A 22,077-nucleotide genomic window follows, 5' to 3' on the forward strand; every position below is an offset into this window, starting at 1 on the left:
TCTTTTCCGTTTCCGACCTCTCCGGCTGCCACCCTGCTCCAGAGGAAGCCCGGCCAGCCCTGTGGAAAACGGGAGCGCACCGGTCACAGTCATCCCCGCCGCCGGACACAGCTGCGGGTAAGGGCAACGGCCGGCGGGGCGGGGCAGCGCCGGAGCCCCACGCCCAGCCCCGCGCCCGACCGGCGGGGACGGGCCCGCGGGCGCTGCCGCGCCAGCGCACCCCGGCAGATGCGGCGGCCCCGCGGCCCGGCCCCGCCGCGCAGCGGCCCCGGCGCCGCCCGCCCTCCCGTTGCGGCCGGAGCGGCCGGCGGCCGCCGCTAGCCAATCAGGGCGGCCGCTGGCGGTGACGTCGCGGAGCGTTAGCTGCCGGGGAAGTTTGAAATTTCGGCGGGCGGAGGCGCGCGGGGCGGGCGGGCAGCATGGCCGAGCCGGGGCTGCCGGAGAGCGCGGCGGCGGGGCCGCAGCGGGGAGGCCGGGCCGCGCTGCCGGCCGTGAGCAGCGCTGGCCTACAGGAGCGTGCCGAGGAGGCGAAGCCAGGTAGGGGCTCCCTGTCCCGAAGGCGCGGGGCCGCCTACGGCCGGGCGCGCCCCGCTGCCGCCGCCGCTCGGAAAGGGAGAGGCGAGCCGCGGGAGGGGCCGCCGGCGCCGCCCGCCCCGCGTTAGGGCAGCGCAGGCGGGGACGCGCGGTTTGCCCGGGGCGGCTCTGCAGCTGCGGCAGCCGACTGTGGAGGCTGCGGCTGCGGCGGGGCGAGGGGCTGCGAGATCAGACCGGGCTGCTCAGAGCTGCTCCGGCCGGGGCTCGAGTGCCCCCGCGGACAGCCTGTGCGGCTGCCGGGCCGCCCTCGCGGGGGAGGCGTCTCCCGTGTCCGGCCCGCCCGCTGCCCGCGCCGGTGCCCAGCGCCGGCCCCCGGCAGCGGCTCCGCGCCCCCCGGCTCGTGAGGCTGCGGGTGCGCGGGGTGGGACCGGGCTGGGAATGGTGCCCTGCGGGGGAACACAGGGATGGCTTTGGAAATAAACACAATAACGTGAAATATTTTTTTTTATTTTGATTATGAACTTATGGTGTGCGTCTCAGGTGCATACCACAGGCGTTTAAATCGGTGTCCAGGAACATGTACGTGTTTGAAACGCTGACAGCGGGAAAAAAACGCTTTCCTGGAAGTGACTCCCCTGCCCTCTGCCTTAATAGCACAATATTGGGATATTGGTGCTTTTAGTATCTATTGAGTATCTTTGCGTAGTGCCAGGTCATTACTGGTATGTGGTTATAGGCTTGCAGTTTGTAAACAAAGAGCAAGCTAAATTAAACAGCTGGTTCTGGAACATATGCTGTGCTCTGGAGTTCATAGTGTGGCTTGTACAGAGTGCTGCTGTTGCAGTTGCTGGATTTGATGATGGGTGTGTGGGGAAAAAAAGTCTTATTTACAGCGTACCTGTAACACTGCTACAGTTATACAGGAATCTTTTAAAATATTTCATAAATCATACTTGATCATTAAAATCACCTTTTCATTTCCTTTCTTTACATGTTATTACAGTGGTTCTGCTACGAAGAAAAGTTATATTGTCTAAGCACTGGCAATTGGCTTATACACTGGTTCTGATTTTTGTTTTGTTGATTGAGTTTGGCCCCAGATATGTAAGAACTTTAACAAATTTAAGGTCAAAATTGCTAGCTTTCATAACGCATCCTGAAATGTAAGGGATGTGTTAGAAATAAAAGGTGATTTTTTTTTTTTTTTTTCTTTTTTAGGTGTATATAGTAAAGGTCAGACCGTAGTCTAATGAAAATGCAGAGGCCTATGGATTTTTAAAGAGGGTGTCTTGAGCTGTTAGATTAACAAAAAAAACCCAACCCAACCCTGAATCATCATCACCCTTGGTTTACTGCAGTCATCTCTCCAATATTTTCTGAACTTATGGATGACCAGGCCTGAGAGATACTGTGAGACCAACAGCAACTGAGTTCACTGAGTTTGTAATGAGAACACAAGTAGAGACACTTTTTTGGAGACTACTAAAGGGGTGCTATCGTTGCATCGAGCCCTTCAAAGTAAAGATTCAGCCAGTGGCCATTTAAGTGGGCTAAAAGTTACAACACTGTGTCCCTTCTGTCTAAATATGTTGCTTGGAATTTCCATGGAGACATCAGGCGTGGAGACTTTATTTGTTAGTTTGTTAAAATACAAAAAGAATACTTGTACTGAAGAACAGGGAAAGATTTAAGAGAAAGAAAGCGCAACTATGAAAGCACATCTTTAGCTGAGACTAGTATCTGCAGTTTTATTATGTGTCTTATATTTTGCTCTTTGATCACAGTGATCCTGTGCATTATTTTGGATCAGTTTTGTGTGGGATCAGCTCGTTTTATACATGCCCCCAAATCATTTGGATTATTGCTTGATATCACATCTGGGTGATGCGGGCAGTGTACTAACAAGGCATAACGTGTACATGAATGGTAACGTATTAGCTAAAGGATTGTAGATCTTACATATAGAACAAAGTAAATTAGCAGCTCAGGGCAGGTGGCAACAAATAGGGAGATCTTCTTTTGAGACAGGGCAAATACTCTGAAGAAGAGAGCAAGTAACCAAGTAAGATAGTCTCTTCACCAAGGATAATTTAAGATGTGTTGTAGAAAACAGGTTCACGATAGATCTTGGGCTGAACAGGAACTCTTTGGGAATAGAGGAGGGAGCGATGATTGCATTGAACTGACAGTTTGTGGGGTTCGCTTTGTTCCCACTCCTCTCCCCAGATCTGTTCCAGGAAGGTGATGATTCCTGTAGTGATTATGGCAGTCGTGACAAACCAGGGACTGCTTTAGGAAGGACTGTGCCAGATGGGAATGTGCTTTTTCCAGATATTTTTCACACCGATCATCTTTTGTTTTACGAGCGATTTAAAGCTTACCAGGATTACATCTTGGGTAAGTAAAAATAGTAGAAAAGTAAGTAGAAAAATAACATGTAGTCAGGTTTCTTGTAGTGACTGTTTAAATGATCCAGTTTAAATGGAGCCAATTCCTTATTAAACTGTGAGATGCTCTTAATAACAGGGACTAGAAAAGATGTAGTGTACTGCCATCGCTTATGCTATAACCTCAGCTGCTCTAGCTGGTGGACCAGGAGGCAATGGTTTTAATATAAGTAAATAAAATCTGAATGATTGAAAGGAAAAGGTGCTCATACTGGATTCTGTGCCTTGTTTTAACTGACCTGACTAGAACTTTATTGTGTGTAGTAAGATTGTTTAAGATAAGGCACAGGTTAGCTGTTTAATACCACTGACACTGAAACCTTCAGTACCTGGAAGGTTGAGTACTGGATCTCTTCTTCCAGAGAAGCACAAAACGGGTGACTCTCCAGCTCTCTCAGTACTGAGGGAGACAGCAAAAATGCTTATGGTTATCATGAGCAAAACACAATGAAGTTCAACTTTAGATGTGGTAGAGGAACATTTCAACTGTGTTGACTTTAATTTTCCAATGATCTGGAGGACCTTTCTTTCTTTCCTTGCATAAATGTACTGTCTTCAATGTCTTTTTAGCTGACTGCAAAGCTTCTGAGGTGAAAGAATTCACAGCTGAGTACCTGGAGAAGGTCCTTGAACCATCTGGATGGCAGGCAGTCTGGCGCACTAATGTGTTTGAGGTCCTTGTTGAGGTAAATGGAATGGGGTTGCTCAGGCATTTGTCTCCAACTAACATCATTTACCTCTGTAACAGACAGATCATTTATCTATGAAGTTTATAATCTGGTAGAAAATAGTAAGGTTTTCATATCTAATTGCCCGTGATGGCTAGAGCAATCGGAATTTTTCCGAAGGCCTCCTTGCTTGAAAGTGGAAGGGGGAACACCACGTCAGTGCGAGTGAGCCATGAGGTAGAACTCTGTGGGCACAGAGAGAATAAGTACTTGGTCCAGAGCTGGCTCTTGTAATGCAGTCTTTTCAGATATTGGGCCCTGATCATTTGTCATTTTTTTTCAGTAAAATTCTTCCCTTTAACCTTGGTACTAACAGTAGCTCTTCCGCATTGCATACTCCTGTCATAGACCCACTGAGGATTCCTGGTTTCGGATACTCCTTTTCTAGGTCTCTCAATGTCCATCTTCGTGCAAACCTTGGATGTTCAAACTTGCAGTTCCATTACATGTTTGAAGAGGGCAAAACTTTGTACCCCCTCAGCTTTTTTTTTTTTTAAAAAAAACAAAACAAAACCAAACAAACCAACCAACCACAAAAAAATCAAAATAGGGAAGCAGCTTCCTGGTCTTGTATGAGTATTGAGGGATTTGAATGAAGTTTTGAATGTGGAAAAGGCTCTAGATGTGTGGTTCTGAGAAGCTTAATTCTGGGGTTATCACTTCAGCTGAATAGATTGCCTTCACTGTACTATGCAACGTGCATTGGTTTGTGTGGGTCAACTGGCACTTGCAGTATGGCCTGCTGACTTACGCACGTCATGTTAGCCTTCCTCAGCTGTACCTAAGGTCTCAGAAATCTTAAGAGCTATTTGTTCCAACAGGTTGTTGATGTGGAATACTCAGCTCTGAAAGCAGTTGTGCAACTCAGCGACCCTTTCCTGTGCGAGTCACGGGATAGCACCTTTACCTTGGAGTGCATGCAGGAGCTCTTGGAGCTGAAGGAGCGTCAGATACCACTGCAGGAGCTGTGGGTTGTGTATGATGAGTCAGGAGAGTTTGACCAGACAGCACTAGCCGTAGAGCATGTCAGGTAGGAAAATGCTCAAGGCTTAATTTTTGTCTTGAACAAGTATACTCCAGTGGGAGGTGCCCTGAGTTCTTGTGGTCATGCTAGCAGCTCCACAAGCCAAGCTTTCCAAAGTAAATCTGATGACTGGTACTATGAGCAGACTGCTCACAAAGAATATCTGTGGTGTCCTCTGCAGCTGCAGGTAATCACACAATCACAAGGTACATTTAGCTGCAGCTCATCGTCAGTCTGCTTTCTGTGTCAAAAGGGGACAAAAAAAAAAATTTGTGTTGCTTTCCCCCTCTTCTCCACCCCAGATTTCCTTGGGCTGTATCACCTTGCTGTCTCTAGCGCAGTGTTTCTTTCTCTCCTATAACATTTTGGTGGATTTTTCCTTTTTTTTTGTCCCATTCTTCTTTTTTCTGCATTTTGCCGCCTCCCCTAAATTTGCTTTTTATTCTTCAGGTGTCTGTTCACATCTTACTCCTTCTATTTTCTTTTCCTTTGTCATCTCTCTGTCTCTGTTCCATCTCCCTTACTTTCATGTACTACATACTGTTTGAAAGCTGTCTACAAATAGGCAGTAGAACTGGATGAAAAAGCTAAAATAGGAGGAATGACCCCGTCTAGAAAATGGGCTGTTTCAGAAGTGGTGGGTGTGGGAGGAAAAGGGGAGAAGAGAGACATTCTGTTGAGACTTACTCAGTAGTAGAGATCTAAGCTTGAATGATGGAGGTGACAAACTCATTGTCAAAAAGAAAGCTTAGCTGAAGGATGCCTGCCCAAAACCAAACAACCAAAAAGCCTCAGGATCTTAAGAGTGTAAGTCTTGTTTTCAAATCCAGTTTTTAGCTGTTCACTCTCTTTTGATGAAAGTGGGACTCAGGCTGTTAGGAATTTTGAACTCGGATACACAAAATAAAACTCGTTACGCAGATAAACAACAGACAAGAAAGATAACTTCTGTGTATACTAAATAGTTTACAGGACAGTAACATGGAACTGGAGAGAGGTGATGCTTTGAGATGAATTCTCAAATTGGTTACATTTGCGTTTCCAGTGCTGTTGTCTCTGCTCAGGTAAACGTGGCCTCCTTTGTGTGATTAAATGCTTACTTTGCTTCAAAAGGTTCTTCTATCAGTGCATCTGGAGGACCTGGGACGAGGAGGAGGAGGATGAATTTGATTACTTTGTGCGATGTGTTGAGCCTCGACTGAGATTGTAAGTGCAACACCTTTGATGATATTAGGGTAGAACAGTGACACACAACTAGATTTAAAAAAAACCTTGTTCACTAGTAAATCAAAGCAAGTTTGTTCTAACGGCATTCACTGTCTGATGGTCAAGATATTGCATGGAAAGACCGTGCAACTGAGGTTGCCGCTTGATTTCCGAACCCTCCGTTTTTCCCTGTAATCCTTGACCTTCCATCAGATGGCGCTCCAAACCCAGCTATAGCCTCCTTCAAGTTGCAGGCGTATGAATTGTAATCCTAATTAAAGCTAGCGTGGGATGCTCTGATACCTCTGGGCATAGAATAAGAACCAGAATGGAACTGAATGTAAACAAAAACTTGTAAATTGGTCATGCTGAAGGAGGAATGTGTGCATTTCTTTCCCTAGTGGGATTAGTCGGCATTAGGTTTTCTGAAGGTGGGTTTTTAATGCTGTCCTGCCATATGGAACTGAAGCAGTGCACAAGGACACAATCTGGGTATGTTTTTGAGGGTGCTAACTAACCAAAGCACACCATATAAAACATACCTGGAACAAATAATTGAAAAGTGATTTTTACTGTAGGTTTTCCCCTGAAATTTGATGCACTATCTTTTTCTTAAGTCTTTCATGAGAGTTATTTTTCAATTCCTTTACTTTACTTATTATAACTTAGCATCGTGAGTATCCAGAAGTTTGTGTGTCATTCAGATCCAGGTTTGATACTGCTATGATGCTGGGGAACTACATCAGTGAATATTTATAACCTACCCTGAAATGCTATTTAGAATATGGCATTACATGTGCTAGAATATAGCATATAGCATGTGCTTGACAAAGGAAATTAGTATAATTACCTGCACTGTAAAGGTGGCTGCAGGCCTCTCTTTCAAACAGGACACAATGTGACATTAGAGGACTCTGATATGCCTGTATTTTGCTGAGATCATACAAATTAGGAGGAAGTGTTATATATGGAAATTGTATGTGTTTCTGAAGTGTTTATACTCGTACGCTCCAGCAAATGGCTATTCTGTTGAGTTTTTGGAGCCTTATGGAGACTTTGCATGGAATGACACCAAAATGCAATGATGTGCCACGGGATAATGTTTTTATTATTTTTTTTAACACTGTGAGTGGCCTTACGGCCATTTTAGCGAGAATCCGAAATGCTTAAACAATGTCTTCAAGCAGAAAAGTAAATGTTATCCTTTCTTATTCTCCCATACCGTGCTTGATACAAAGCCTGTCCTCCAAGCTACACTGACGTTGGTGCTATCCTGTGTTGTGATCTGACACTGATGTGTCAGCTCAAAATAACATTAATCTTCAATGCATGGAAACACATGATGCTTTAAACTTTTCAGGTCTCTGGTGTGCACTGTTCTAATGAGAACAGACAGTACCTTTACACTGCACGTTAGGTTGTACTAGTCTTCTGAGGCAGGTAAAGCTGTATGAGCTGTTTAACTAAAGCTTGAAAAAGCAAGATAGTTTTATGTGCTTTCATAGTGACCAGCTCTAAAATGTAGAGGATGCATTTCAGGGACAAATTATGTACAACATTCAGTTTCCTTCAAATATTTTATATTTCTATATTGCTATAAATTCTTCTGCTGCTAATCGTGCTGCATTGACTTACTCTGTTGCCTCTGATAACCCCATTGCCAAAATTTTGTGAGGCTTTTTGTGTTTCTGTACGCCCTGTTTATTGGAACTCTATAGATATTGACTGCTCTGACTAAATTTTCCTGCTCTTTGCAGCATGCTTTAAGTGCACCCTTTAAAAAACCTCTGAAAGTTGAGGGAACGTCTTTGCCCTTATTTCACGTAGCCTCTTGAATAGAGCTATTTATACTCTGTTCAGTTGGTTCCCTACAAAAATGTTGTGAGATAATTAAATCTTGTTTTATTTGTATTGTTAATTGCTGTCCAGCTTTTTTGTAGACCGTGATTGGTCCTACATGATTGGCCCTGGAGTTCTTGGCACCATCTAGCTGGCAGATGTCCTCATCTTTCTGACTTTGGCAGTGCAACTTTGGGCTGGCATTTTCTGGCCTGCAGTTTCATTTGTAGAGGATACTCTTGGGATAGTGCAAAATTTATTATGCAGTGCCTTCACATCTTCATCTGGTGCTGATAATGCCTTTCTTATTCATTCTGTGTTTTGGTCCAGGTATGTTTAGATTGTTGCTAATAAAGACTTCACATTATAGGATTTTTCTTCTATTTCAGCTATGATTTTCTCAGTTTTCTAATAAATGCTTAAAAATATACTAATTTTTATATCTAATTACCTACTATTTTTTACGGCTGTGCTTACGCCTTTGTTGTAGAGTGAGTTTCTCATAATTTTGTATAGTCTTTCAAGGTGGATGGGCAACTATTTAGAAAGTAATATGTTTGTGTCTGTTCAGATTTTTGGTTTTGCTGCTTGCAAAAAAAATTGAGCGGTGTTGATATAGACTGTGGAGAATCTTGACTAGAGTACTGATGCAGAACTCCTCAGGTTCTCTCCAGGTTTGTATTTGACTTTTCAAAATTGTAAATGCAAAATATACTGACCCCTTGCTCTGAATTGCAGGCATTATGACATCCTTGAACACCGTGTGCCTTCTGGGCTTGTAGCTGATTACCAGAACTTGTTGGCTCAATGTGAAGAGCTTTACAGGAAGTTTTTAAATGTGAGGAACAGCATATCAAGCAGTGATTCAGACTCAGAAGTAGAAAACGTCTCCATGGTGGAAGGACTAAAATTGTATGAGAAAATAGAGCACTTAAAACAAAAGCTAAAACTAATCGAGAATCCTCTGCTGAGGTACTTGGTGGGTTTGTGCAAGGAGGAGGGCCATATGGGAAACTATACATGGACATCTTTACTGAAGAAAGAACTGATGGCTTTGTTGCTCTTGGTTTAGGTATGTGTTTGGTTACCAAAAATACAGTGGTCTCCAAGCTAAAGGACTGAGACCAACGGGTACCAAGATCACTCATGTTGTATCCTCAACCATGATGGCAAGTCTGCTGCAGTCATTGATAAGGGACAAACTTTGCCCTGAATCTTGTGGTGAAGAACTAGAAATACAGGTACAGTAAACAGGAATTGTCTGTCTGCTAATACTTTTTTCTCCTCAAGAAATAATGTGGAAGAATAAGTTAATTTATCATGTGCAGGATACTACATTTGCACAGTGTTATTTTTTTGTCAGTTCAAAAAAGCACTGTAATTTAAACAATAAATGGTAAGACTGGATGAAACAAATAATCTCTTCTAATTCATTTGTGTCTGCTGAGTACTCTATACAAGCAGTTCCCTTCCTGTGTGTAGAAAATAATGAGATAAACCTTCTGTAATAATTCTACAATGAAACATGGTAAGGCATAATACTTCTAGGTAGTTTTGAAATACCTGTGTCTTTTGATGCTACTGATAATGATCTAGAGTTTGAAGAACGAAATGTCATTCTGTTGCCTTAGTTCTGTGTAGAAGATACATTTATTTTAGAGCAGTTATGTTTAGTTTTAGTGAATTCAGACAGGACTTACCACTTCAGCAGTTAAGAACAGTCTGGACTCCTTGGGCCCAAATGAAATTGCTTGCTGTATTCTGATCAAATTCATGAATTACAGATGGCCGAAATGGAGCCACAGGGAATGTCCTGGATCAACTTTTGGGCTATAAATCAGATTTTCTGACTTGGCAATTGAAAAATGCTCTCACTATGCTTACCCTGGAATTTGCTGGGAAGCAATAAATGTGCAATTTTTCTGTACCATTTGTTATCCTTCAATACAGAATCCCCCAGTAATATTTGTGAAGGATATCAGCCTGCCCTCTTTGGGCAAGAAAAAGGACCATGTGGACCCCGTATCTGCCACTGTAATATCTGAACTCTATTTTGGGGTGACTTGCACCAGGAGCGAAGGGTTGCATCAGTGTTCAGACCAGCTCAAATCTAGTTGCTGAGTTGTTTGTGTTTTTTATTTTCTTTACCTTCTCTCATCTATTTCTTCAGTAATTCATGGCAAGTCACTTGAGGCACAATTCAAATGTTGGCCTGGAACCAAGGCCATATTGAGGTTTGCTTTCCGGTGCATATGCTCTTCAATCTGTGTCTCTGCCCCACTTTTCTCGTGGGGGAATGGACATGACACAAACATCAAAGGAATGTTTTAAGGCTGTTTTTGTCCAGAGAGTGCTGATTCTTGAATTCAAAGTAGAAATTGTGTATTATTGGTGCCATTAAAAAGGGTTTCTTTTAAGCAAAAGCAGCAACATTTAATTGAAAAGCAAGCTTTAAGGGCATAAATGCATCCATTTTTATAGCATTCTTCAGGAGCTGATTATATTGTTTGTCTTTTACAGTTTCACAGTGATCCACTGGCAGCTGTAAATGCCTGTTATGAAGGAGACACAGTCATCATCTGTCCTGGTCATTATGTTGTAGACGGCGTGTTCTGCATTGCCGATTCAGTTGAACTAGAAGGTAGAAGGTTTGCTAACATAAAGGGCCTTAAAACAAAGTAAACTGAATGTATTAAACTAGCTCTGCATAAGGATTTACTTTTTGCAAAGTTTGGTGGGAGCATTTGCTTTTTTCTTCAGTGTTCCTATTTCTGCTTGTAGAGCCATGTGTAACGCGGGATGGAGTAAGCTGTTTCATTAGCCATAGTTACTTCTGCAAATAAACTGCAAATTCTGCTGATTAATTCTTCATTTCCTCCTAGCTATTTGTTTGGATAAATCCTGATTATGTAGGTAATAGACAGGATTCAACAGAAACATGAGGAACTTTATTTTTTTTAATCTAGGAAGCACAAAAGTGATTCTGAGAGGCTTCAGTTTTTAGAGCCAGTAACTTAAGAGTACTTGAGAGATGTCCTTGCTCTTCTTTGCATGTCTTAATCTGCTTCAGAGGTATATTCTGAGACTCACTGCCAGTACAGCACTGGTGGATACAGAGGGAAAGAGCCAAGTGCTATTAGAATTTAGTTTATGGCACTTATTGCATGTACGCGATGCGTGTGGGGGCTATCAATGTGAATCTGCATTATGTGAAGTGCATGGGTAGAGGAGGGAGCTGTTGATTTAACGTGTATTTATTCTGTAGAAACAGGCACAGCATATGTGATTCCATTTTTCTTGCAAAATATTTGTGTTTGAAATACTTCTGCCTTGTCTAGGACATGTTACTCTCTCTTCCTCACAATTCTTGATTTCTCAGTGTAATTCTTCTGCTTTAGGCATGCATACTCTGTTGTAGTGTAATAGTCTGTATATCACTGGGGCTTGTGCAGCTGTTCAGATACTTATTTAGCTGCATTTTTATCTTGTCAAAACTTCTTAATGGGAAGAAGGCTGGGAGTTTAATTTCCTGCTGTTCTGGACTTTATTTTTCTTGCCGCCCTTGTTTTATGAGTGTCATTTTCTTTCTCGCCCTTCTCTTGTGAATGTTTGATTTATAGAGATGTGCATGCTGCTAGACAATGCACCTGCAGGATAAATGACCTTAAAGTGCTTTATTTATCCGCAAGAATGACTTTGTTCTAAAATTGTGTGGGGTGCTACATATTGCTTTTCTAGCTTTGAGGAAACAGTAATACAAATGGTGCAATAGCACACCTATTAAAGGATGAGCTGCTCTATTTTAAGGAGCAAGGCATATAAATATATATCTTTAGTACGAACCACTCTCTGAATAATGAGTGCGTGTCAGGGTATTTAATCTTCTTATAAGGACTCCTGTTAGAGAAGTTTTTATAGCAATAGTAGCAGCCAAAAATGTTTGAAGTAGGAGCATCAAGAAAAAATTTGCTGGCACTAATCTGAGCAACTGGCTGTTTTGGTGGCTTTCTTGGGATGAAGGGGTGACTCATCAAACATATAATGTCACTTTGCTTAGTGGAGCTTTTATTTTTTTCCAGCCACTGTGCAAGTCAGTACTAAGGTTGAAAGTACGAGGATTAGTAAGTCAGGGATAAATAAAGACTAAATAAGGTTAAAGCAGTAGCAGCTGCAGGAAATCATGGTAAGGATAACTTTAACACTTGATAAAAATGTGTAGCAAAGGCACCTGAGAACTTGCCTCCTGCTTGTACAGTAGTTGCTCAAGCTGGATCAGAACCTGTAGCATCAGCCCATCTAGTATCTGTGCTCAGCGTTGCTGGATGACAATTGCCTTTAGCTCCTGTGGAGTCACTTCGCTTACAGGCAGGGCGTACAGCCGTGACCATGCTGTGCATCGAACACCACTTGACAGCACGTGACTCTCTCCTTCTCTATCCCCTGTCTTGTCACGGGCTTCCTTCTTACTGCTAGAGCTGCTGCTTCAGAGGTGAAGTGTAGAGCAAGCTAAAAGCATGCTTAGAAAAACTGCAGGTAGTCTGTAGGACAGTTATTCCTAAAACTCTTGCCTTGCATAATAACCTCTTTCTCTAGTGGTGTGAAGTTAAGCTAGATGTGCCACTTGTTGTCCCGTGGTGCTCTCTTTTTTTATGTCCTGGAAGTAAACTGCCCCATGCCACCTCCTCCCCAGGGGTGACCATAAATCAGGAGCAGTGGGAAAAGACTTCTAGATAGTCTAGTGTGTTGATGTATCGATCACTTAACTTTGCATTAAATCTGCTGTCTTTAAAACTTTCTGCCAACACTTGTTCAAAGGTTTTTTCTTTTTTTAACCTTTCTACTTGCACATTACAGTATTTATTTATGTACTTGGTTAAAAGCTAGCATCTTGCTCAGGCACTTCTTATCTGAGTTCGTGTGTGCTTTCAGAAAATGATAGGACTCACGCTGCTTTAATAGACGTTGCATTATTGCTTTCCTTATCATGATTCTTGTCAGTGACAAGCAATAAAAGCTTTACATGCTCATAAATTTCCCTGTAAGTGGTTGAATGCTGACAACTGTGGATGGCTTAGTAAATCAATGTTGGCATATGCTTGTGAAAGTTTCTTTTTAATCTGAATTAATCTGGAAGCCCACGTAACACAGGAACATTAAATTTTGACCCAAGTTTCATTTAAATAGGGAAGCTGAGTGAAGTTTACTAACAACATGAAGTCCTTTGCACCTGCTTCCTTGTGTTGTGGTGGTGACTGCTTTTTCCCCTCATGATCTTTGGAACCTCTGCCTGCTCTAGTGAACTTCTGTACTTTCAAAGCAGACTGCAGTTGCCCGTTTGTTCTTGGTTACTGCATCTCCCTGCTCTGTTGTAACTTTTGGGAGTGAGAACTTTGGCCTTGGTAAATGTGAGCTCAGTTACCCTTTTGTTCGACTAAAATAACTTTTGTTTGACTAAAATAACTTTGTTTGTCTAAAATAACTTCGCATTTTATTGTGTGTCATTCAAGTAAGGTAACTTTTGAGTTTGGTTTTGAGTGGCCGTATCTTGGTACGTTAGGGATGTAAGGTGTAGCCTGGCCACTGGGTGGAAAATCCTATTCAAGATGCTAGACCTCAAGTTTTAAACCTTCATATTTAATTTAAATGTCTGTTATGTACTGAGCACCTGCCTGTTACCAGTTATTCATCAAACTTGTGCCTTTCACCTCTGCTTTAAGGCTACGGCCTACCAGATGATATCGTGATAGAAAAACGAGGAAAAGGGGACAACTTTGTTGACTGTACAGGAGCCAATATAAGGATCTCCAGCTTGAAGTTAGTGCAGCATGATGCTGTGGAGGGGATTTTAAGTAAGTATAAAAGTGTCTTGAGCTTTTTGTGAATCTTTCATAATTTACTGTTAGAATTAAAGCTGGGACCCAGGGTTAGAGTTTACTAGTTTTAACAAAATGTTGTAGAGAGGAGCCCTACAGGTATACATATATCAAGGCTTCCCCTTTTTTTAAACTTGCTTATAATGTGGATATCAAAATAACTTCTTCTCTTTTTACTTTCAACCTATTGTGGTTCTTGCATTTTATTCTATTATTATATTTGGATGAGATCGTTTGACTTGATCATTTTTCTGCTGTTAAGGCAACCTGACTCTGACTGTTGCACAGCCTATGTCAGGCTACCTGGAAAAGGAAATAATTCCTCTTTCCACAAAAGAAACCCCATGGCAATATTCAGCTGTAGTTGAACCCAGCCAGCTCTCCCTGAGGAACGGCATGGGCTGCTGCAGTAGTGTGTAACTTTGCTGACAGCACGTTCAAATGGAGGCTCAAATAATCCTAAGTTGTATCCAATAAGTTTATTGGCCATGGCCTTCTGTCTTTGCAGAAGGTGCTAATTAATACTTTGCCTCAACAAACATTTGGTTTTAAACATGTTAAAAGGTTTATTAACACCTGTGTTCAAAACTCTCTTAGGAATGTAATGAAAAGAATAGTTGCTCTCACTTTCAAAAAAAAAAAAAAAAAGGCCAAAAAACCTCTAAGACAAATCTTTGACTAGCGCTCCCTTGCAGCAGTGTTCTTGTTTATATTAGAAAAATAGCATGTGTTCAAACCATGCATGAGCAAATCAGTAAAATTAACCTGAAGTGGATAAAATTAAAATAGTAATTTTATCACACTGCAAAAGTGCCACAGGTCCATCTGTCTGCAGGAGGGGTTTGCCCTTGCATGATTGGTTCATTTAACAGTATTTGTTTTCTGTGTATGTAGATGTCCATCATGGGAAAACCACCCTGGAGAATTGTGTGTTACAATGTGAAACTACAGGCATAACAATACGAACATCAGCTGAGCTATTAATGAAAAACTCAGATCTGTATGGTGCCAAGGTACAAACAAATTCTTAACTCTGGCTTATTTCCTAAATTAAAAGAAAGGTTTCTGCTTGGAAATAATACAGTCAGTAACGGGGTGACTTCTGTCACTCTTGAGAGAACCTTGACAAATTCATTTTGGACAACCACATGTTATTGAGTTTAAGAGATTTGTCCCAGGGGTCTTGTAGCCTCCAATAGTATCCAGTGAAGCGTCTCGTGCTGATTTGTGTGTGATGATATGGAAACGATGTAGTAACAGGGGACATCTGTGAAATAATCGTTGCTTCATTGCTGGACTGATTCATGTCCTACAATACTTTTAAAGTGATTTTCTGTTTTCTCTGCCCATAAATAATTTTCTCATTAAACCTTGCATTCATTCTGCAAATGAAATGCCCTTTTTGGACACCTTGTCCATTGATTCTTACAGAAAGATGATAAACACAGAATTGAACTCTGATTAGGACATTTTGAAGAATGTTGAGGCGAATGACTAAAGAACAAGAAAGTAATGCAAGGCTCTGCAGTTACTCTTTACCAGAGCTTTTATGGACTGATGGCAATAATATTATCCATGGGGCCTCAACCTTGGGTATTGCTGATTAAGTTGGTTAACAAAGCTGTGAAGCTGGAGTGGTAACACAATTTTGCATTGCGCAAACTGGTAGATGAACACAAAGATCCGCAATGGAGTTGTCAAGTTAAATTGGGAATGTGCCCGAACTATTTGTGAACTGCCATCAATTTTATCTTGTAGGGTGCTGGTGTGGAAATATATCCAGGTAGTACGTGCACCTTGTTAGACAACGGCATACACCACTGCAAGGAAGGAATACTTATAAAGGTCAGTTCAAGGCAGAATGTACTTGTCTTTCAAAATGTTATAGGTGCTAGAATTAATGCAAATAATTTGCGTTTAGGTTGGCTTATAGCCTTGCTGCCTTATGCTAGAACTCTTATATGTCACATATGATGATGATGGTACTTGTCTGCCTTGGGTTGGTCCACCAAAGCAGTATACTTGTTTTATTTCTTATCTGCCAGAAAGAAAATGCCTTTTGCAATGTCACATGCGCAGGCAAATAATAATAAAATTCTAGCCAATACATAGAACTGATTCTACCTAAAACTGGAATACTTTGCATCCCTTTAGCTGGACATAACATGTTGGATTTCCATTTCTTTGCCGTAGAACTTTTTAGATGAACATTATGACATCCCCAAGATAACCATGGTCAATAATATGATCCATAATAACGAAGGATATGGTGTGGTCCTGGTGAGACCAACAATGCCCTCTGATGTAAAGGATGCTTCAGCAGAGAGAACAAAAGGTATTTTTCTCTTCCCAGAAGAAACTCCTAAAACTTGCTGCAAAGAAATACTGTGAATGTCTGTGCTTCATGGTGCGTGTGCACTTCCACAGTAAAGTCCTTACATACCTGATCTGTGCTCCCTGCTAAGGAGACTGATGGCCTCCTTGGGTCATACAGAAATAAGAGTGCGACCAGCAAGAAAGCAGATATGGCTTCTCTTACAGCTCTTCTGGTTCATGATAGTTCTCTGCTTATTTTTTCTTTCGTGCATTAGAGCTGAGATGTGATCCCAGCACAGAACTTTTTTCTCTGCAGTAAATAAAATATGACAACTGTATTTCTCATATTATGTCTTATTCAAGAAGAACTGTCACAAAGTGCAATGTGTAAACCTGCTGTAATTTTCTCTAATATCACTATCACTTGTCAACTTCAAGTCGTCTCAAGAAGAACCCTTTCCTTAAGCATCTTACTCTGTATTTGGAATATGTGCCTGGCACTAAGTAGGTATCCAAAAAGTGAGTGGGATGAGGTGAAAATATTAAGCCTGAAGAAAATTTAATTCCAGGAGTTTTAAACGATTTGACTGTTTTGCGTGTTTGATGACATTCTTATTGTTTCCTGACTTAGGGAATACACAGCCTACCCAGTCAGGTGATGGGACAGCCTGTGCAGAGGGCTTCAGGCAAGAAGAACTACCTGAATGTGTAACTGATGAGTTGGAGCTTTATGAGCGAGCTGAGATTTCTGAACAAACTGAAGGCAATGATGAAATTGCAAATGAACTTGGGGCTACTTCTGCAAAAAAGAGCCAGATGCACAAGAAAAGACTGAGTGAACTGGGAATCACAGCGGCTGATGACAACTTAATGTCACAGGAAATGTTTGTTTCTATTGTGGGCAATCAGTTCAAGTGGAATGGGAAAGGAAGTTTTGGTACCTTTCTTTTCTGACAGTCCTGCCTCCTAATGGCATTGCAAGAAGAGATTTGCACAAGCTATTATTTTCACTGCTGCTTTCCAAGGAGTTAACCTGTTCCATTAGCTTTCCATAATGTTACTAAAATGTGACAAATATTTATTAATAGTATATATATATATATTGCATGTGGAAACTTTGCTTCCTTGCTGCAAGTATGGGTAACATGGTAGGAAACAGAACTCTAGCATGGAAACTGTGCATGTATTCTGCTAATCTATGTGCTGCTGCTTTGCTAGCGCTCTGATGAATTTTTTTTAGCGTATTTATTTAACTTCTCATTGTAAAAAAGAATCTTCAAAGAAAGAAAATATAGATAGGCTTCATGACAAAAGAGTGGACAACAAAGGTGCAGCAATTAGTGGTACATCTTCCTCTGTGTTTTTTTAAAAGTGTCATTAGTCTGCAGCTGACTCCTGTAAAAGATTGACATACTTTTTAAGTTTTTTACATTGAACAGAAGTTAGTGAAATGCTCCTCCTTAGGAGTGTAGTGGTTGGCTGCCATGTTTTGTACCTGAAGGATTTTCTGGAAAACTTAGCAGTCGGAAGGGTGGCATCATTCAGTTTTCTGTGTCTTTCTGTGCCCAGCTGTTTACTTCCAACAGCTACCAGTGCTTGTGCTTAGGGAGGACAGCATCTAATTAAACTCCAGTAATCTGAATAAAGAGAAATCAAAATAGATGTCTCTGTCTATTAGTGGTATTCATATGGTACCTCTCAGTGCATTATTCTAAAATTATTAAAACTGTATGCCACTTGTAGCAGCTGAGGTTTTGGAAATGAATGGAAATTTAAAAAAATTACTTTCCACTGCAATCTTATCAGCCCACAGCTGTGGAACATTCAGTAAAACAAAGGCACTTTAGTGGCTCATGGTTGCACATTATTAGTTTTCACTTGAGGGAAAAATTGGGAGGACTGCCTGATTGAGGACTCTTTCTTCTCAGTGCCTCTGATTTTTAATTACAAATCCAGATGCCTTCTTCAAACTTCTGTACTGTTTCAAGAGTTGTAGGTCAGTGTTTGAACTGGTGTGTGAACTGTATGCAGGGAAATACTAACTCCTAAGTGATTCAGGACATCCTATGAAACAGAATCAAATACGGCGTTTAAGGAGGGAAAAGCATGTTGCCAGCGAGTTGAGTTTGAAATAATTTCTGAAAGTAGCTTAGCAGGTGTATGCCTTCACTAGAAATGAATGCGTTGCCTAGAAGTGGATGTGAATGGACTGCTCCAGATTTTTCACTCTAGCCATTCTTAAACTGAGATGACAATCAAAATTCACTTCAGTACCTGATTTGTTTTAGTGTGAGCAGCTGGTAGGAAGGAAAAGAGAAAGGTGTCATTTACAAGCATTTTTCTTCCATTATGTGAACGACAGAATTCCTTGCAGCTTTCCTGGCCTACTGCTGCTGTTTTGTTCTGCTCAGGACACTTGACTTCAGGACTAGCCTTTGCGTTTTGATGAACATAAATGCCATTGCAGTATCTCAACATGCACAAACCCATAGATGTTTGCCACTTAGTGACTATAAAGAAACACTTGAGTCAAGTGAAAGCCTAATGCCAAGACTGGCAGTAGTTTATTATCTTAAGCTATTCATCAGGTCGCATGCCATATTTCACGCTTTGATGTTATGCCTTTATTTCCCGAGTGTAATGCTTATTAAAGCACTGGGGCTAAAAACTAATTTTGTGGTTCTTTCCTCTCATCTTTTCAAAACCGTAATTCTGAGTGAGCTGCCTTCATGATGTGTAGGTAGCATTTCTTTTGCACTTCATTTTAAGGCTGGCTTATCTCTTGACAGCCTCTTTTCTCCCTTTTTTTAAAATTCAGCTTTACATTTATGAAGATACCAATAAAAATGTACCTCTCTTGCTTTGAATACCAGCACAGTTTTGCCTGTTCCTGTGCCAGATGCCAACGGTGATTCTATTGTGCAGGTTGTCAGTAGGTCAAGGAGCAAAATGTGAAAAGATGAGGCTGCTAGTACAACTCCAGCCATTTCCTTTGTGCAGGAATGGTATTCTAAAACTGTGGTTAAATTCTTGATGACACTTGAGCCTCAAGGGACTAAGCTTTGAATGGAGCCTTCTGCTCGCAGAGTTTTGTCCTTAAAATCACTTATGTCACTGATAAATGTAAGTTTCTTTATTTTGCAGCTTTAATTCCCCTTTGAAGTGCAGAAGGAGAAATGTGTAAATATAAAGGGAAAGAACTGTTGACTAACAAAAAGTTTGTACACTCAACTCAGAACGATGCGTTTTGTTAGTGGATTATATGTTTGAAATTATAAATTCAGTTTCTTATCTGTAAATATTTCTCTTAAATTCTAATTTTTTCATATATTTTAAAATTTTCTTAAATTTCTTAATTTTTTCTTAAGGGTATTTGATGTTATAGCAATGACTAATGACCTACTCTCCTCTCTGTGAATGTTCCCTGCCTCCTAAATAAGAAACTATTTCCAGAATGCTTTCTTGCATAGCTGTCAAAGAAAAGCTGGTGAAAACATTTAGTTTCAAGAAAACTAAAGCTGTTTAAGCAGCTGCAAAATAACTTTCTCCCTATGTATCTAGCCTGTTGTTCTTGTACTTACTCTATTTTATGCTTATTAAATGTGCAATGAAGTTTACCCCATGGCTTACCTAGTTGGTCCTGGACTCATTTTATTGTTTGTCTGGCCTTTCCACTATTTATTCCTTTCTCAAAGCTTGGCAACCTTGAGCTTTGTCTTTAAGCTTTTCCCTGTCCCTTCCTGTCTTTACTGAGTAGATAAATTACTGCTATACAAATATTTCCAGGAGGAATAAGCTGCATGCAGCATGTCTTGCCCCTGCTTATCATACCTGAACCCTGGACAGTAATGCATGGCAGATTGTATTCATTTCACCTTTCTGACAGAAAACTGGATCTATGTTCCTGTTTTCTGAACCCACTTTTCCCAAAGGACTCCTAGACAATGCAGATTCTGGTAACTAAGCATTGGTATTTACATGCCTTCATCTAGGTTAATAGAAATGATACATCCTAGGCAAAAGACTTTACAACTGTAGCTGCGAGCCTAGAGCATATGAAACAGCTTTTGAAGCAAATCAGTTGAGTTGGAGCTTCCAGTTTAAAACTCAGTAAATGAATAATTAGAAAAAGAGAAATTAATAACTGGCTTGAGATAATATCTCAACTTTAAACAATATTTCAAAAATTCACTTATTTTCATGAAAAAACACATGGGAAGTAAAGCTAAAGTGCTGTGAGCTTTGTCATAACTTTTAGCTCACCACCCACTTTTTTTTTTTTTTTCATAAAACATTTATTTGCTATGTTAAACCGTAGAGCTGCTACAGCACAAATTCTTTTATATTGGGATGAACTTTATTGGTGTAAGGGAACTCTGAATTTGCATCAGTGGAGGAAGACGACCTAGACTACTTCATAGTAGTAGAGCAATTGAAAATGTTCTTTGCTATAGTACTAGACTTTCCCGTGATTTTTCTCTGGGAATGGCATGCAGTGGCTCCATGCCCCACTCCTACACCTGCCAAACGGGATGATACTGCTGCAGTACACGTAGACACAGGGCTGTCGCACGTTACCCGAGAAGCCCGCGGAGACGGGTTTAGCCGTGCCTTTCGCCTCCTGTCGTGGTGCTCTTGGCACCTTGCGTAGGTGCGCCGGGTTGTGCTGTGGCTGTGACCCCCCCTGGCGCTGCCTCCGAAGGCCCGGGGACCTGCTGGTGTGCCCGGCTGCTGGGCTGGGCTTCTGTGGTGAGCAAGCTTTTCCCTCGATGGCTAGATTACACGTGGATGCTTGTAGTCAGGCAAGAAGGTGAAGGCCCTGGTGCCAGGGGGCAGGGAAGCATGTCTGAAGTGCTGTCCTGACAAGGAACGGCCTTGTATAGTAGCTAGGCTGCTTGCTAAGGCATCCCCTAGCAAGTCAGGAAATTACATCATTGTTCTTCAACAGTGTTAATCTTTTAATTGTACATCTTCCTGCCTTTGTGGGACAACGAGCCACTGAGGGAGCAGAGGCGGCCCCCTCCTCCCCGAGATGAGGCAGTGCTGTCCCTGGAGCTTGCGGAGTTACAGGAGGAGGAAACCCCTCAGCATGAGCTGGGGGGTGCAAAGCCAAGTCTGAAATCACTCCCTTTTCCCTGTAATCCATCAGTGTGCCCCTTGCAGCAGCTCAGATGAGGAGGGGAAGTGCAGAACTTCAGATAAGCTCTACGTTTGCTACAGATAACCACGCTGCCTTACTCCTCACTGTTCAGGCTGGTTTCAAAAGTATCAAGACCTACCCAGCCGGCTGTTGTACAGAGCACTCTGTTCCTCGTCTGAACAATATTTGGAGCTTTATACAGTTGGTAGAGAGATATACTTCATTTTTTTTAATGCTAACAGTCTTTCCCTATTACTTTCATCTTCACAGGAGGATATTTTCTTGTTGTTGTTTTATCTGTGCCTTGCAAAAGTCACATTTTCCTGTGGATAATGTGGTGGTTAAATCACAAGCCTGTTTTAGTAAACCAGAAGTATAAAATTAAAGACACTGCTTCCAAAATGGTCCGAACAGTGGTTATTACATTCACCTGGAATGTGTGAGAATCACATTCAGCTCTTTTCTGATTAATACTCAATTATTTATACAAAATAGAATGTTAAAGCAAGAGACTGAAATCTTAACCTTGGAGTGAGTAGCTAAGGGGTTTGGCAATTGGCTGGTATAGGAGAGGTCTGACTTGGAGAGAGCAAGAACCTAAAGGTAAGTAAAATTTGAAAGCAAATCTAATGTGAGCGGTTTGTTCCCAGTGCCACTGGCTGGTCTGAGGTCTGTCTTGTTCTCTGCTTTTGCATGTCGTCACCTCTGCTCCTGTTCCCCCCTCCCACCCTCGGGCGGTGGGGAGGATCTATGCAGGAACAGAGAATACTTTTTTTTTTCTTTTCTCTAAGCCATTTCTCTGGAATTTCACACTTAAATTGCCATGATTTCACAAATATCCTAGTCGGAATACACTGAAGCAGGTACGCTTTACCTCAGCACTTGATCTGCAAGTAATCTGACAATGCTTTTCATAAAAGAAATTCAGGAACTAAACGATCATTTCTGGGCTGTCTCTGAGAATTTATGT

The 22,077-nt window shown here is 41.5% G+C and overlaps 1 protein-coding gene across 1 annotated transcript; it reads left to right on the plus strand.

Annotated features, from left to right (window-relative positions):
• Positions 1 to 419: 419 nt before the first annotated feature.
• Positions 420 to 16,921, plus strand: SHCBP1 (SHC binding and spindle associated 1; the record flags this gene model as incomplete). Its single annotated transcript, XM_082319623.1, has 13 exons — positions 420 to 537; positions 2,761 to 2,931; positions 3,552 to 3,667; positions 4,531 to 4,739; positions 5,847 to 5,939; positions 8,517 to 8,750; positions 8,851 to 9,019; positions 10,299 to 10,419; positions 13,496 to 13,627; positions 14,546 to 14,664; positions 15,410 to 15,496; positions 15,845 to 15,986; positions 16,599 to 16,921. The coding sequence occupies 13 exons, from the start codon at positions 420 to 422 to the stop codon at positions 16,919 to 16,921; spliced, it is 2,034 nt and encodes a 677-aa protein (XP_082175749.1).
• Positions 16,922 to 22,077: the final 5,156 nt, after the last annotated feature.

Source organism: Platalea leucorodia (assembly GCF_965183815.1).
Source record: "Platalea leucorodia genome assembly, chromosome: 8".
In the NCBI taxonomy this organism is placed as follows: Eukaryota; Metazoa; Chordata; class Aves; order Pelecaniformes; family Threskiornithidae; genus Platalea; species Platalea leucorodia.